At 40.2% G+C, this 17,418-nt stretch overlaps 1 protein-coding gene across 3 annotated transcripts in view; it reads left to right on the forward strand.

Moving 5' to 3' along the window:
• TMEM150C (transmembrane protein 150C) overlaps window positions 1-16,922 on the forward strand; it is a 283,807-nt gene extending 266,885 nt beyond the window's left edge. For all 3 annotated transcript variants that reach the window (XM_077476159.1, XM_077476158.1, XM_077476160.1), the window contains 6 exons: window positions 7,220-7,270; window positions 9,038-9,073; window positions 9,157-9,224; window positions 10,689-10,816; window positions 14,168-14,345; window positions 16,167-16,922. In XM_077476159.1, the coding sequence (XP_077332285.1) occupies window positions 7,220-7,270; window positions 9,038-9,073; window positions 9,157-9,224; window positions 10,689-10,816; window positions 14,168-14,345; window positions 16,167-16,384 (679 nt within the window). In that variant the 3' untranslated portion in view covers window positions 16,385-16,922. The remainder of the gene's footprint in view (window positions 1-7,219; window positions 7,271-9,037; window positions 9,074-9,156; window positions 9,225-10,688; window positions 10,817-14,167; window positions 14,346-16,166) is intronic.
• The last annotated feature ends 496 nt before the right edge of the window (window positions 16,923-17,418 follow it).

The raw sequence follows: 17,418 nt of genomic DNA on the forward strand, positions 1-17,418 counted from the left end.
ACAAAGCCATCGGGCCAGAGAAGCAGCTTGTATGCTTCCGAGACTCCATGTGAAAAGGGCTCAGGTTCTAAACAAAGGTTCACAAGTAGGGAGCCAGAGTTGGGCGACACAAATTAATCTCCCTGTCCTGTCTGAGATGCAGATATTGCCCTGCTGTGGTGCTGCTGCCCCCTAAAACAAAATATAAAATAATTCTCCATTTTTATCTCATTCTTCCTAACTTGGGAACTTGGGAACTTTTGGGAACTTCCAAAATGTGATGCTACTAACAAATCAAAATTGTCAAAAATGTACAATTCTGCAGCTGAATCGTCGCCCTAGAAACAAAATTTTCCATGCATATTGCTTCCTTCTATACCTTAACTGAAAGTAAAGAGTATATAAAAAATTATGTTTTCAAACTTTTTGAAATTACAAAAACAAGTGCAACAACATAGCTGGTTTAGTGTGTTTAGGTTTAACACAAAATAATATGTTTTGATAATGTCTGGGCAGGGGAAGAGGGTGATTGAGCCATCTTAAAAAGATCCATTACAGAATATGTCAGCCAACACATAAACGTATGCTGGCCATACACACACAGAATTTTTGCCGTTTACAGACTAAAATGATTATTCGTCAGTTGAAAGCGAATTTGCCACTAACTGACAAAATAAACTTGTTTACATGGCTGTTTCCAAGATCGTAGTGACCGTTGGATAACTATAAAAACATATATATAAATTTTACAAGACAGAATATTCTTATCGTTTTGATTAAAACAAACATACACATATACACTTTAGTTGAAACGGTAAAAGTTTTTTGCTTTGGATCCAACAACATTAGCCGGACCAGTTTCGTACGAAATTCTGTGCGTGTATAGCCAGCATTAGTTCACAAACCTGGAAGATGATATTTGCCATAGCAATTGTTATTGTCAACAAGCAGATTGTTATTTTCATCTGTCTTTCTTGACATGCTGATGGCTTAGAGAATTGAACTTCATTTTAGAATTTAATTGGAAATGATTGTCCTCTAATGCCACCAAGAGACCATTCTAGAATCACAAGAAACCTTAGTGAGACCACTGACTTGCTGATTTTCTCAGAAACCCAGTATGGTAGATTTACTTTTTTTATGTATTCAATATACAGTGGGAAAGGAGCACCTTCTTAAATTGACAGGACTAGTCTGTGTACCACATGAGCACATACTGTAGCCAGTCTGTGGGAGCCAGAATTATTGTTGGTTGGTAGGGGATCACATACTTATTTTACTTACTAAACTGCAACTCAAGTTATAACATTTGTATCGTGTTTTTTTCTGGATTTTTGGTTGATATTCTGTCTATCATTTAAAATACAACTATGATAAAAAAAATTACAGACCCTTCATTTCTTTTTAAGTGGGCAAAGTTCTGCACAAAATCTGCAGGGGATTAAATTATTATTTTCCACACTATATGCTGTTGTTTGGCACTGTACGCCTTTTGATTTAGAGGTGAACATGATAAAGGTTTCATTCATCTGCGTACAGACATGGACATTGGCAGTCAGAAAATGAACAGGAATACTTCCCTAATACATGTCTGCCCTGTGTCCCACTATGCCTGAGTAACATCTCCATTTATCCATGGAGAACTGTCAATCAAGAAAAAAAAAAAAGGTCACCTAGTAGCTCGGGAATTACAGGGCTGTCAGTCATGTAGATTGAGCTGTCTAGCTAATTGAGAAGTATAGAGCAGTACATCTTGTTCCTCTAATAGTCCTAAAATCTCTATCTTGAACATATTCTACTAAAAATTTAGCTCCAGCCAAGGATCCCCCTGCCTTTAAATCAAGTAACATTTTAATGAGATGTCACTTCCAAATTCAAATGAACAATACAATCAGAATAGTATGTAGCACCCTCTACATAGGTAGGTGCTAGAATAGGAGTTTTGTTCTATAGAGTAGGTAAATTTAGGCAGGCCTGGCTGGCAGCCAGGCCTGTTTGTTTTGGTTTCTGTGGGCTGGGGGTGGCTCAGAGTTAGCAGCCGGTGACTTACAGGCAGCTTCACTGAGACTTCCCTCTTTCTTCTAGAAGATTCTAGAAGGAGAGGAGGAGCTGCCTGGGGTGTTCTAAGGTGCCATGACCAATCCCCAACCTTGATTGGCAGGGGACAGGCCTCCTTAAATACCTAGAGTTAGCCCGGCTGGGGAGGAGTTTCTGGGTAGAAGAACTCGAGATGGACTACTTGCCGGTCTGGGCCTTTGAGGGAGCTCTCCAGTCTAGGGGGGGGAACCTTGGGCCTGGGACTCAGGTGTGGGATATAGCCCTTCAGGAAAGCATGAAGGTTCTGGACAGGAGGCACAGGAGGAGCAAGAAAGGACAGCAGGAGCTAGTACTGCCAGGCAAGTCTTCAGGAGGGAACCACCACTTGCAGCCAGAAGGGCTGGTGAGTGACATGTGCAGTCAGGAGGACTGGGGAGGCATGCCTGAGCAGACTGAGAGGAAACAGAGATGGGTGCAGAGCCAGTAGTAAAGACTGCAATCCAATGGGCAGTTGAGTCGGGCAGCTGCAGCCATGAGGGCTGGCAGGGACTGAAGAGGGCTGACTGAGAGCAGTAGCCCATCAGTAGGACAGCTAGCACTAAAGTATTTCTATTTATGCTACACTATAGGGGCCCACGGTCCCTGCCTGCAAAGGGCAGTTGCTGAGGCCTGGCTGAGCCATTGTCAGGCCTAATCTTACATGTGCTAGCTGGTCCTGAGGATTAAGAGTTGTGCAGGAGGAAGGAAGAGGAATAGTCTGCAAGCATGGAAAGTGCTGAAGGAGACTGAAGTAGTAACGTACAGAGGAGTGAACATAGTTGTCCCAATCGATTGATATACAATTTACCAATTTATTGATATACAATCCACCAACTGATAGATATACAATTCACCGGGCATCCCATATTTCCCTCACCCTATCCAAGTTAAATCTCCTCAATAAAACAAACAAAAACAAGCACATGGACTGTTCATTGTGTTAAGGTGACAGAGAAGTGAATGCTGGGCTGGGCAGGGTGACAGGTGAGCCACAACACCCAGCGGCTCCACCTGATCATGTGTAACTTGTAGGCCATTGCTCCTAGCAACCGAAGTTGAGTGAGCCGGGGAACTGTGTTTGCCACCATTGACGAATTGAACCCTGGGGAAGGACTTGTGTGCTCTGCCTGCTATTCAGTACTGCAATAATAGGTGTCATTGCCCGTAGCAACCAGCGGGAGCCATTGCTAATTGCTGCTACCAGCTTATCCAGTTACGCCAATCGGTGTTGGGGTGGACACTTATACCAATCCTGCAACACAGGAACTGTTCATCATGTGCTGCCACCCATGTCATCCATGCCGGGTAATTGCACCCATGGATTACAAATGCATCCAGCATTCTGCCATCGCTGGACACCCTATCTTGGATTACAAATATGTCCAGTGTTCTGTTAATGCTGGACATCCTGAAGTTTTGCCTCAAACTCCTGCATTCAACAGTAAAGTGTGCCTGGAAGTGTCTGCTGTGGCCCGGGTTGTTCGGGGTGAGCCCGCGGGTGCCTGTGGGCAGGACTGTACTGCAAATGTTACCTTCAGTGAGGCATGTGCTGTAAACTTTATTGTTGCTACCGGAAATCACCGTAAAAGTCATCTACCCCCAGTTGCTTGGGCACAGTCGGTGCCAGACAACATGCCTGGACAAGTCCAGCTAGTATCAGCATGCCTGCTAACTTCAGTTTGTCTAACAAGGAAATACAGCAGCACGCCAAGGGAGAATCCCGCCTATCAGTTTCACAGATGTCAACCTGTCTGGAAGGGAGGGGGGCAGTGCCATGCCCTGGAGGAGACTCAGCGATCCCTGCTAGCAGTAGACACCACAAGGAGGAGGAAGATGGCTGAGGGTGGTCATTTGCTACCAACTTTAGCCTGGTTGCCTGAACAGCAGGAGTGGGCACTGGTTGACACCGGTGTACGACTGGAGCACACTAGGGGGAATCACCCTCAGGGTGATCGAAGGGACGGCGCGGTTGTGCCTGCTATGCCCAGAATGCCGGATCCCAACCCCGGTTGTCACTGCCTGGGCAGAAATTGTGGCGAACCGCATATCCGGCTTGCGTCCAGCCAGCAGGAGCCACAATATTACAATGTGGACATGCACTCAGGACTATGTCACCTACAGCCAAAGAAGTTCCTGGAATCTGGAGAGGACCTGGAATCATCCCTTAAAGGTGGGGTAGAGTCGGCGCCTGGTAACTCCCCTGCGAAGAGAGAAGACATTGGATTAGAAGGGACTGTTGTGGCCTGTGGCCTGTGGCCTGGCCAGCGACCTGGTGACTGTAAGTACTGCCATGTAGGAGCCAGAAGTTCCTGTAATGCCAGCCGATCCTATGTCCCCTGCCATCCTAGTCCAGAAGGAGCCCCTGTTAGAGGGAGGTGCACCTTCAGGTGAGCTGGACGGGGAAAGCGAGGATAGGGCCATTGATTGGGGTTCTCCCAGATTACAGGCTGAATTTGGATCCCTGGAGAGACTGATGGAGTGGTCATCTAAGGAGGAATGGGAGACAGGAAGTTCCCAAGTCCTGGAAGTCCAATCTGAGAGTGGAGATGGGTCAGAGTCAGTGGTGGGACCTAAAGAAGCTGCAGGAGCCCTTGTCAGCAGCAAACAGACCCTCCACCACCCAGACCAGAGCACCTGCCTATCATCAGTGGGTTGTGAGGTCCCAAGACGCCTGTGTCCTGCCGGGAAAGGGAAGACCCAAAGAGCTGCCCAGGTTTTCCAGGTTCCAGCAGGATGTGCAGAGAAAGTTACTCTGGAGTGGGGTCTGGATTACCCACATGTCCCTCTCCAGATTATGGACGTTGTTGAGAACTCCTGAGGAGAGTGGGAGAATGACATGGTCTGAGATTTTTTGCACATCCCCAAGCCCTTACAGGCACCAGAGAGCAAGACCTGGGCCCATTTTGAGGACATTCGGCAGGAATGGTGGCTGGGGGGCGCAATATACAGAGATCGGGTGCTTATTGTTAAGGCAGGACGGCCTGTGAAAAGCCACCCGGTCTCCAATCAGGAGGAATGGGGAGCCAGGAGGAGATTGCCTGACCTGCATTTTTATACATGATGAGACTGTAGGGGATTACAGCCTGCATACAGATGCTACACATGAACTGCTGGAGGGTAGCAGAATGTGCCTTTCTCCTGACTCTGTCGGATCTGACCAGCCCACCCTGTGTTGTGCCCAACTGGATGAACTGTTTCCCTATTGCAAGGACACTAAAGGTTGAGATCTGATCCTTGCTTGAACTCTTTTAGGAACCTGTCAGTCCGTGGAGGGGCCCCTCCCATCAGGAACTCCAAAAGAGAACTATTCCCTTTGATGCTGTTGTGTTTTTTTACCCTGTTGTTTCTGTCAGCAGGCCATAAACCCCTCCTGACAGAACAGAAAGAAAATGTGTTAAAATTAATATTTGATATTTCTGTCGGCAGGACACTAACCTCCTCCCAACAAAAACTATACAAAGTGTATAGATAGATTTGAGTGTAGGATTGTTATATTTTCTGTCTTCTCTTAGGATTTTCTGGGATGGGACGGCTGTCCATCCCCTCTGCCTGGAGTCAAAATTTCCTGTGGGCAGAGTATCTTTCTCAAGGAAGAGATGCTCTGGCCCAGATGTGTATATTGTGTGCGGTTTATTATTAGCTACAGGGACCTGTAGTTAGGTTTATGCTATCTGTACAGGTGTAAATACTTACCAGAAATGTTATATATATATTTTTTTTGTATGTAATTTATTTGTACATATACCTTGTCCAAGTTATCTCCCCTTCCCCTTCCAACTTATCTTATGGTGAAGAACTAAAATCACTGGTCAACACACCTCTCAGCCAACATCTCATTCCACAAAGTATATACTTTCCCTTGATTATGCCTGAACAGGGATAGCATCGGCCTTTGGACGAGAAATAAATACTGTCTACAGATATGCTATGATCTGTTTAATAGGCAATAAAAACTTGTAAGCGTTGCACATTACTTGGCTTGCAAATGAAACCGTGTCTTACTCCAAGTCCACTTAAAATTATTGTAAATCCTTTAAACCTCCCACTGAAAATACAAAATGGGGTGGAACATGGTAAGTAAAAAGTATAATTAATTTTAGGTATGCGTTTGGAATCATTTATTCAATTTTGAACTATAAAGCTGGCACAACAAAAACAATTTAGACAGATGGTCTGTAAAGAATAAAAGGAATCATCAAAAAGATTATCACACACATCTAACCGATGATAAAAGTGAGGTTCTGTAAAGTGTCTATTAGGAAGAGCACATATTGAAGCTACCTAATGCATTGATATAAAACACAAATTTATGAGCTATAAATGATTCATAAGCAACAAAAGATTGTCACAGTTAAAGTACTGTAGAACTAAAGTTTTTTTTTTTTTCATTTTGTATAAAGTAATGGAAAGTTATAACACTGACAGGCTTTTTAACCATCTGGGGAGATTTGCCTTCACTTCCTGTCACATGTCCACATCAGGAAGTGGAAATCTCTCCAAAGTGAGAGAATTTCTGGTTATCACCAGAACTAGTGTCCCCATTGGAAGATGTCAACTCTATTCCTGTTCTAGTGACAGCCTAAAATTTTGGATTTTTTCCACTTTCACTTTTGGTGAAAGCGGTAAACAGGACAAATAAAGTGGGTAAATCACAGACAAAAATAAAAACCTGACAGGGGTTCAAATCACTCCCACTCTGTAAAAAAAAAACTTTGCCATTAGTTTTGCTTTAATTAGCCATTTCACAGAAATCAATATAAGCTTTACCCTCATGTGATATTTTTGTTTCAGAAATGTACACTTGGATAAAAATTATTAAGAAGTAAAAAAAAAAGTAGCTAAAAAAATTTTAAAAAAATCTCAGTGATCTGGTCCTAAATACAACCACTATATTGCATACTCATCAAATGAAAATATTTAGATGATTATGGAGCAAATTAGTATATGGTTAGAAGATATGAGTGATTGAAATTTATTTTCTGATGCCTGGAATTCACAGAAACATTCCAATGAGCTACTTTATGCATCTGCTTCATTTCATATTGCATCAAAGGCAACCCCAGATAAGTCAAATATAAGTCAATGCATGTTTGGTTTACATGATTGATTACTCTATATTGTAGAGGTGTTTTTTTACATTTTGTTAATTTTTTCCTTTATATAGGTATTTCATTGCCATTGAAGATAACAAAATATTTTCTCTAACTTTTGACATGTAAGTAGCTTTTTTCCCTATTCTTCCTGCAAAAATGGTGATGGGTTTTTATATAAAAGAAATTATAAAAAGTGGCAGATCTGAGATTTAAAAAAATGTTATCCAATCATGTTCTTGTCAGGAATCTGACAGAGAAACCCCTAGACAATATGCTTTATTGCATGATTGTAAAAAACAATAGCGAGCATGTATACCATGAACAAACTATATACCTAGGCTCCCCCCTGCTTCTTATACCCCTTTCTGTTATCCCCCCTGTTTTTCTTACCTGTAAAAAAGCTTGAAAGTCACAGGCACATCCTACTAGTGGGGAAGAAGGGAGCACAAATGCCACAAAGCTGTGACGTATATATGCCACTATAGTACTCCCCCTATACAATCCTTAATGACTGCATCTCCTGTAGGCAAGAGGACTAAAAGAGAAGTGGCCATGACTACCAATGCAGGTGAAGATTTTGGATAATTCTGGGTGTCATTCAACCTGGAAGTGTAGTGGTGGTTGGCATTCACAGAAGGATGTAATATGGCACAGCAGAAATGAATGAGTTGAACACCAAAATCTGACATTCTTATGTTTGCATTGCTAAAGTGAGGGTTAGTGGGATAAATTATTTAGGCATAAGTTGGACTTTAAATCCCAACTTTCTCCTCTGCTCTCATGCCCCTTGAAGTTTCATTTAAATGTAAGTTTACCTGTCATGACAGAAATATGGAGGCTGTCCTTGATGACCTCTCCTTTTTTTAAATAGTAATTGCTTGCCTGTAACAATCTTGCTTCAATACTTTTAATCACTGACCTAGAACATATATTCCATTGAGAACATCTAACTTTTTTCTGACTTAACTGATCTGGATGCTTGCTCTGGGCCAGTGGCTCAGAAAGTGTTAAAGCACAAATAAAAAGTATCACTGTTGAAGAAGCAGGTAAATACCATCCCACTGTCGGTGCCACTTTGATGAAAAAGAATTGCCACTTGAAGTCTCTTCAAGAACTGACACTTCAAAAACCAATCCTATTGTATCCTGTAATGATGTAGGGGGCACCAGCAGAAACCAATGGCTGCAGTGTGGGGACCATCTCTGAGAATAGCAGTCATAGGCAGCAGTGTCTTAGTCCCCCTTTGCAGATTAATAGCTTTTAAAGCTGCAGGCACAGGAGTACCAAGGCACATTAATGTACCAGGAATTGCAATGCTATTTTTCTAGAGGAATTGCAGAAATAAGGTACATTTTATGGTACATAAGGCATTGCTTAGGCACACTTAACACTTCTACAGTTTCCCTATAATATAGCAAGTCTTCACTGTTTGGGGTTGATTTACTAAAGTCACATACGCTGTTCACTTTTCAAGGGAATCTTAACTTTGCAAGGGAATTTTCCGATAGCTTAGTAAATGTGGTGAAAATTCACTTTGCAAAGAATACACAATCAAGTGCAAGGGGAAAAAGTGTTTTTGCTTGCAGATGATTGAATGATGGAAGTTGGCAGAGTTTCACTTTATTCATTAAGATAGGAGAAAAATCCCTCGCAAAATGAACATTTCATTTGCCACAAAAAAAAAAAAAAATCAACCACTTTGAATCCAGTTCCGTTTTAAAGCAAGACAGCATACCAGCTAGTAAAATAAAAATTTTAGGGGGAAGTCAGCAATGACAAATATGCTTGCTACACAAGTATATGTGTATATGGATAGAAAGAAATATATTTTTTATCACAATGAAAGGATATGTTTTTCATTTACATTATTTTTCTAATCTGTTCCTTAGAAGACCTGATGGAACCAGAAGACCTCCCTATATAAGGTAAGCATCTAGGCTCTTGGGACAAGTGAAAATAAATGTACTATGCATAGTAAATGGACTAACCGGCTCTTTGTTTTTCCCAGTGTTGCAGGTGATGCACCTCCTGCAAGCTGCGTGTTTAGTCAAGTTATGAACATGGCCGCTTTTTTAGGTAGGCACGCATGAAATACTGTTGGTTTTTCTGGGTCATTTAAAAAAATTTTGACTAGGTACGAATGTGTTTTTACATGGCGCAAGTACAAAAACAAATTTATCACTAACAAAAAAGAAAAGACATAATTATTTTATTACCTGAATAGTTATATATTTTTTTAATTTAATTATTGATTTGATCAATAGCATGAACATTTATTTGATCAGCGGCACAACATGGTTTAGTAATCCATAGCATCCAGTTAGATTTGTTTTTACCAAAGTCAAGTCACTAACTAAGGAATTCTGTAGGCTTTTGTAATTTTTCACTTTGCATTATCGAAAAAAGAGATTGTTTTTCCATGCATTCATTCTGGTTTCATTACAACCATCACACTGCAAAGCACATAATGGATATCCAATGACCACAGCTGGCTATTTACTGAATTCAATGGTCTATGATTGCACTGTACAAATCCACTTTGTACTGAAAGCTGGCTAGGAAAGTAAGTCCAGATGTCTCCAAAATGTGGTTGGTATGCAGGAAGGCAGGAGTGTGTACATCATGCTGTTCCCTTGATACTGATAAACTGCATTCTAAGAAAGAGTTGTAGTTACTGAGCAGCCGCCATGCAGTAATCGTAATGCAGGACAATTAAACTGAAAGTTGTAGCATAAAATAAGTATACAAAAACTAGGAGCAGTGCAACCAATAAACTGAATTCCATAAGTTCCATCCGAGAGCACGCCTTAATTGCTCACAGAAGCCTTTGAGTGATACGTTCAGCAAAATAAAGCAGTAACTGCAAACTCCTACATGCATGACCTTTGTGTCAATGACCACCAGAATTTAACTCTAGAAACTTAATGAGTTATATAAACAGTCCAACGGAAACTGAACAGTGCAAAAAAAAAAAACATTTTTTCAATGTGCAATGGATGTTATTTCACCTTTACTGACCGAAGAATCACTAGTTATGTATATCAATTATTTGTCACAGTTGATAAAGTCAGTATATAAAGAATTATTTTTTCATGACCTGAAAAAAATATATATACAAATTGAAAGCCATTGTAGCGTATATATCTGACAACCATTAACAGAGCGTATCACATTATATGAAAGACAGCATGAAGGAACGCTTTTTAATGGTGTTAAGTTAGTACTTATGCAGGCTTATGTGCGAGGCATGGCCATCCATTATTTGACAGGCACCATAACTAATCCACCCAGTACTGATAAATTGCATGCATAGACGAACACAATCAATATGCAGTGCTGTAGTTAGGAATACTCCTTGAAATTCATGGTATAGCCATTGAAATTAAGGGTTTTAAATAATTAAATATTGCTGCTTTTTTAGTAAATTATGTTTTAGCTCACTGTTTTAAGGGGTGATGACAACTGTTACAATTAGTTTTGTTTTATACATAGTTTGTGCATTGATGAAGCCTCGCATTAACAGAATTCATTTGATTTTAGCCTTAATTATTGCTGTCCTGCGTTTCATACAATTGAAGCCAAAGACCATCAGCCCCTGGCTCAGTATCAGTGGACTTGTGGCCTTATGTTTGACATCATTTGGAATGACGTTGTTGGGTAATTTCCAGGTAATTGGTTATTTATTTTCCAGGTCATGTATTTTTTAACCCTACTAATTTTCCTTAAAAATGAAACTGTTACACTAATTGTAATTATAATTTAATTTTAATATTAAAATACAGTATATCGACAGTCAAAAAGTTTTTTTTCATTTTGGATAGAGTTGGGGAAGGTTAAAACTGCTTTTTTTTGTCTTCTGTGTCATTAGGAAAATTTCCATTCACTTCCTGTCCTCTAGACCTAACAGGAAGTGAGTGGATCTCTTTCTGATGTGAGTGACATTTCTCCTGTTTAGAGAACAAGTGTCCTCATTGGAAGATTTCCCCGCCATTCTGATGGTAACTCAAATATTTGGATGTGCTCTCGCTTTTATTCCAGGTGACATTGGTGGTCAGTGGATTTAAACAAGAGAGCGAATCTTCGAATGGGGACAAAGACAGAAATAAAAACCTTACGGTGGTTATAACTACTCTTTCCAAATATAAAAAAGTTTTGACTTTACGTATTGTTAAAGTGGTTAATCTGACATTCACCAAACATTCACTTCAGGTGAAGCTTCCCTGTGCATGCATTTTAAATGGCAGTGCTTGATTCACCACCACTAATGTTTGGTGAATGTCACATTTACTGCTTTTTAAATAGGCACCTAAGTAAATATATGTTTATCATCCCTTCTACGATATATATATATGTGTGTGTGTGTGTGTGTGTGTCATGGGCAAAAATTTTGTCACCCCTGCATTTCTGTCAGATAATGCACCCACAAAATTGTTGCAATTACAAATGCTTATCTATTCTCATGTTTATTTCTTTTTTTTGTATTGAATGACACAAAAAATTGGAGAAACACGAAGCCAAATCTGACACATTCCACACAAAACTCCAAAGAATGAACTGGAGAAATTTATTGACAACCTCAATTTAACATTTGGGAGCACACGCCTTCGAACAAATAACTGAAATCAAACGATTCCTCTAACTATCAATGAGTTTCTTACACCTCTCTACTGGAATTTTGGATCACTCATCTTTTTCCAACTGCTCCAGGTCCCTCAGGTTGGAAGGGTTCCTTTTCCCAACTGCCGTTTTGAGATCTTTCTACAGGTGATATGTGATTTAGATCTGGACTGGGTGCCTTTTGACACTGGGCCCTACATTGCACCCCAGAATTCTTTGGTAGTCTTCAGATTTCATAATGCCATGCACATGATCAAGACATACAGTGCCTGAAGCAGCAAAGCAACCCCAAACCATTAGTCGAACCTCCACCATGTTTGACTATAGGGACTGTAGGGTCATTTCTTTAAAGGCCTCATTTATTTTTCTGAAAAAAGTAGAATGATGGGCTTTACCAAAAAGCTTCAATTTTGTTTTGTCTGTTCACAGCACATTCTCCCAACAGGATTTTGGCTTCCTCAAGTAAATTTTGGCAAACTCTAATCTGGCTTTTTTTGTATTTCTGTGTTAGCAGTGGGGTCCTCCTGGGTTTCCTATCATAACATCCTTTTTCATTCAGATGGCGCCTTATAGTGCAAACTAAAATACAGGTGTACCCTGTGCCTGAAGGTCAGCTTGAATGTGTCTGGAAGTTGATGGAGGTTCTTTATCCACCGTTCCAACAATCCTTTGTTGCAATCTTTGATCAATTTTTCTCTTTTGTCCACATCCAGGGGGATTAGCTACAGTGACTTGGTCTGTAAACTTCTTGACAATGTTGCACACAGTGGACACAGGAATATTAAGATCTCTGGAGATGGACTTGTAACCATTAGATTTTCAATGCTTTTCCACAAATTTTGTTCTCAAACCCTACTTTTGCTCTTCTCCAGGCTCCGTGTGGCACACAGAGTCACACAACAGAAAGGTTGAGTAATTTAACTGGTTGCCGGTGTGATTTATATATTGTATATATAAATATATATAAATTATATATTGTCAGCTCCTGTTACATAGAGTATAATTACAAATTACAGGAGTATCACAAACCTGGAATGCAATTATTTCTTACAATTTTGAGAAAGTGCCAATCATTTTGTTCAGTCCATTTTTGGAGTTTTGAGTGGAATGTGTCAGATTTGGGTATTTGTTTCTCCATGTTTTGTGTCATGCCCAACAAAAGAAATAAACATGAGAATGCCTAAACATTTGTCATTGCAACAATTTTCTGGGCGAAGTACAGCATTATCTGACAGAGATGGAGGGGTGCCAATATTTTTGGGCATGACTGTATAGATAGATAGATATTAAAGTGGTAAACCAAAAATTAAGTATTTAGTATATTGCAGCTTATAGTTTGGTGCTTAGTAGTTGTGACTGCATTTGTTTTCTTTTGTAGGCTTTAGTTCTTTTATTTTCACCTGGTGATCTGACCAGTAAGTCTGTTGTTTTTCAACAGAACAAGCTCTCCTGCAGATATAGCAGTTTAGGGGTTGAGAAAAACAATTTATCACTAACAAGAGTGCTTACAATGTTTGGTTTTATTTATTTATGTTATTTATATGAAGCCTTTTTTTCACAAGAGAAAAAAAAAACGTTTCTGTAACTGCTTGCAAAGTGTGAACTGCAGTGCATATAATACTCCACCCCCCCAGATTAACAATGCTGCTGACCAAAGGTGTCTTACAGGCCAGATCACCTCGTGAAGAGGAAAAAAAAGCCTAAAAAAAAGAGAACGAATACAACGCCACATCTAATAATTTGCAAGCTGCAATATATTACATTTTTGGTTTGGAGTTTAATACTGCTTTAAAAATAAGGAATTATTTGCAACTGTAATGTTAGCACCACACCATGGAACCGGAAATGTACCACCCATAACCCCCAACAATGCATAACTTTTACAGAATGTTTTTCTTTAAAAAATTCCGGTGGACCTAGAAATAGAACATGTTTCAAATCTGCCTGACGGACTCAATTCCTATCGGGAAACCATTCGTCTGTATGCTGGTCCGATGGACCAAATACGACGCAAGGGCAGCTATTCGCTACTGGCTATTGAACTTCCTTTTTTAGTCCCGTCGTACATCATCACGTTGAAAACAAACGGGCTTTCGAACAGACTTTAGTCCGTTCTTGTGTGGGCTAGTCCGTTTGTTCGGAAGTCCGTCGTAACTCCGTCGAAAGTCCGTTGGGAAGACCGTCTGACTTTTTCTGCCAGAAAGTCCGGTTGTGTGTACGCGGCATAAGGACTGTAACATTTTAAAAAAGCTAACATTTTCTGGCGAGAAGCATTTTCATGAAACAAAATTCTTTTATGCCATTGTTAGGTATTTGTGAATAGTCTTCTTTGGGAGCCATGGCCCTTTCCCTGTAAAAGAAACTGCGTTTAATAGCATGTCCATCTGTTTTTCTTCTATCAGTTGAAGAGCAACGAACTTATACATAATGTTGGCACTTCCATGACCTTTGGCTTTGGCACAATAGCCTGCTGGATTCAGTCCATCCTGACCTTTAAAATAAACATTAAGAATGAAGGAAAAATAACTGGAATCCCTAGAGTTATATTATCAGCCACAATAACACTCTGTGTTATCATCTGTATCCTTTTTATTCGTGTGGAAAATGTATTGTCTGTGTCAGTATAGAACATCCATTAATGTGATTCTGAGTAACAACAAGCCTGAAAGTTCCCCCGGTTCAGTATAAATCTTCTTGAAACAGAAAGCATGCCCTCAAATAATTCTATATATCAATTTCAAGGGTGGATTTAAAGCAGGGGACTTTGTCACCTCATGGAATGCTCATCTGTCTAGATTTAATGACCTGGAAACAAGCAAGCAACAATCTGACTGCACTACAAGGAAACTGATCTCTTGGTCTAGGCTTGCTGACCTTATGGGAGAAGAAGATAGTATTTAGTAAAGCAACAAGGGCAAATTCAATACACTTACTCCATGGGTAAAAAAGGGAATTTCTAAGGAGAAATGGGGGGTTATAAAAGGGAATCATGTAAACACTTAAGGTACCAGTGATGACCACTGACATAATCATTTTAATTTATTTTTTGAAAAATCTATTAGGGCAGAGCAAGACAGGCAATTTTAATCTCTTACTACAGAGAGATTTAACCAGTTTTGAAGAGTAAGGTCATTAGGCTGGAGCTATACAAGAAATTTTAGTAGCTCAGTCATGCCATTAAAACCATTGGTGATTATTTGCTATGAGTTGCGCTTGATTTTTAAACAGGTGGAACAAATGGCTCCCTGCGGAGTACACCACTCTATTAGTATGCAAAAGAATCTTGCGCTGAACAGCTGCAGGTGATTGCCGTTCGATCATCCAAGAATGATCGCTACTACATGCTTCTACAAGTTACTTTTGTAGCATAGTATATAGGGAGCTATTTGTTCCATTGGTTTAATAATCAGTTGCTAATGCTGGCTACTAGCTCATCATTTCCCTTAGGGGCACGTCAGGGTCAAATGCCCTTTATAGCAATTACCCAACTCATACTGTAGACTGTGTTTAGTATCATAGCATTCACTGCAGGTTCTTCATCACAAGAAAAAAGAAATCAAAATAATGTACTTATATTAACCACTTCAGCCCCGGACCATTTTGCTGGTCAAAGACCAGACCACTTTTTGCGATTCGGCACTGCGTCATTTTAACTGACAATTGTGCGGTCGTGCGACGTGGCTCCCAAACAAATCTGGCGTTCTTTTTTTACCACAAATAGAGCTTTCTTTTGGTGGTATTTGATCTGCAGTTGAAATGCTTCTGATCGGCATTTGGCCTCCATCTGAACTGCACCAAGCTGCTTTTGCATCCACATTGACCTATAAGCCCTTGTACACATGGTCGGACATTCCGACGGAAAATGTCAGATCGGACCGTGTTGTCGGATAATCCGACCGTGTGGGGACTTCATCTGACTTTTTTCTGTCGGAATGTCCGACCAACAAAGTTTGAGAGCTGGATCTAAAAATTTTCCGACAACATGATCCGATCGGACTTTGTCCGATCGTTTGTAGAGATTTCCAATCGGACAAAGTGCCACGCATGCTCAGATCAAATTCCTAGACCAAAGCTATTGGCTACTAGCCTGAACGTAGTCCCATCGTAACTAAATAAAGTCATCACGTTACGAACAATCGGATTTTACGACAACTTTGTCCGACCATGTGTATGCAACACCAGTTTTGGACAAAATCCGTCGGACAAAATCCGACGGATTATGTTGTCGGAATGTCCGACCATGTGTACAAGGGCTTAGGAGTGAGGAAATGCAAACATGAACAAAAGCCTATGAACACCTATAGCCCTATACTATCCTTATGCGTAAAATCAGCTGTGACTGTATTTTGTGTGCTTCTATAGTGCAATACACTGTTTTTTCCTTTACTTAGCACTCTTCAGATTTCATCTTGGAATGGCAGAAAATTAACATTTACGCACCAAGAGTCCAGTGGGTGCTTGTGATGTGTTTTATAACCTTCTTTGGGACACTGGCGGTGGAGTTTAGACACTGTAGATTTGAAATCATTTGTGTTGAAAACCAGCAGCACCAGGAGATTTTCCACAGTATGTCTGAAAATATGTCTGACATGTCAGAGTACCAAACAGATCAGCTGTAAAAATTATGTTCACAGAACGTGACCTGTAAACATGGACACATGAACAAAGTCTACAGCCTGGAGTAAATGTGAGAACATTTTAAAGGTGGTTACAAAGGACAACACAACATTTCTCAAACTTTCTTCAGTGTTAATTTTTAAACAGATATTTTTATTTGAAATCTGGTTAAAAAAAAAACAACAAAAAAATTGCAGCCTAGGGAAAAATTTCAAGTGAAGAAAAAGCATTCTTTGGATTACTATAGTTCATGGATCCTGCACAGAAAGCAATCCAAATCGTTCTTATTGTCATTCCTGTCCAAAGATATGGACTGGTGTACAGAATTAAACAACAAGAATGTGGTCCAATGTGAGATTATAAACAAGGATTTACCAAGACTGGCTAATTTGTTGAATATTGCTAATCCTTAAAGCTAAATTCCAGGCTTGTGTAAAATGTACCCATCCACTGGTCAATGCCCCCAGCACTTCGTGGGATAAATGCTTGTTTTGTCTAGAAGAACTAGAATAAGTCTAAATAAATACAATATTCCTTGCTCCCCAGTAGCCAGTGGATCCTTGAAGTACTCATGTCCATTGTACATCATACGCATTGAGGTCAGAGAGCTGCAACCGGTGGAGTAGGAAGAGAATCAACTTTGGGGACTTGGTCCTAAAAAACAGAGCAAACCTGCAGGAGCAAGGAATAAGATAAATATTTGTACTTATTTCAGAATCCCTAGACCAAATGAGTGTGGAATTTCTTTGTGGATAGAGTTGTCCTAGGTGGCGGCACTCGTTGGGGCAGAAAATACTGACAGAAGATCTAACCCCTTCCTGCTTTATATGAAAAAGTGTTTTGCTGTCAGTGTTAAAGTTTTTGTAAAACTTAGACATGAAATATGAATGAAGCATATCCCTCTATAGTATGTGCTTGTCTAAATTAAGAACACTACGCATCATTTCTGTCTGCTGCTTCGTTGCTCTGCTATCAGCATAAATTCTGACACATTTTCTTGACAACAAAAGAAAAATGGTGATGGAGAGGCAGAGTG

The sequence above is a fragment of the Lithobates pipiens genome, unplaced genomic scaffold (assembly GCF_037356315.1).
Source record: "Lithobates pipiens isolate NorthernLeopardFrog02 unplaced genomic scaffold, aLitPip1_a1.2 Scaffold_13, whole genome shotgun sequence".
Classification (NCBI taxonomy): domain Eukaryota; kingdom Metazoa; phylum Chordata; class Amphibia; order Anura; family Ranidae; genus Lithobates; species Lithobates pipiens.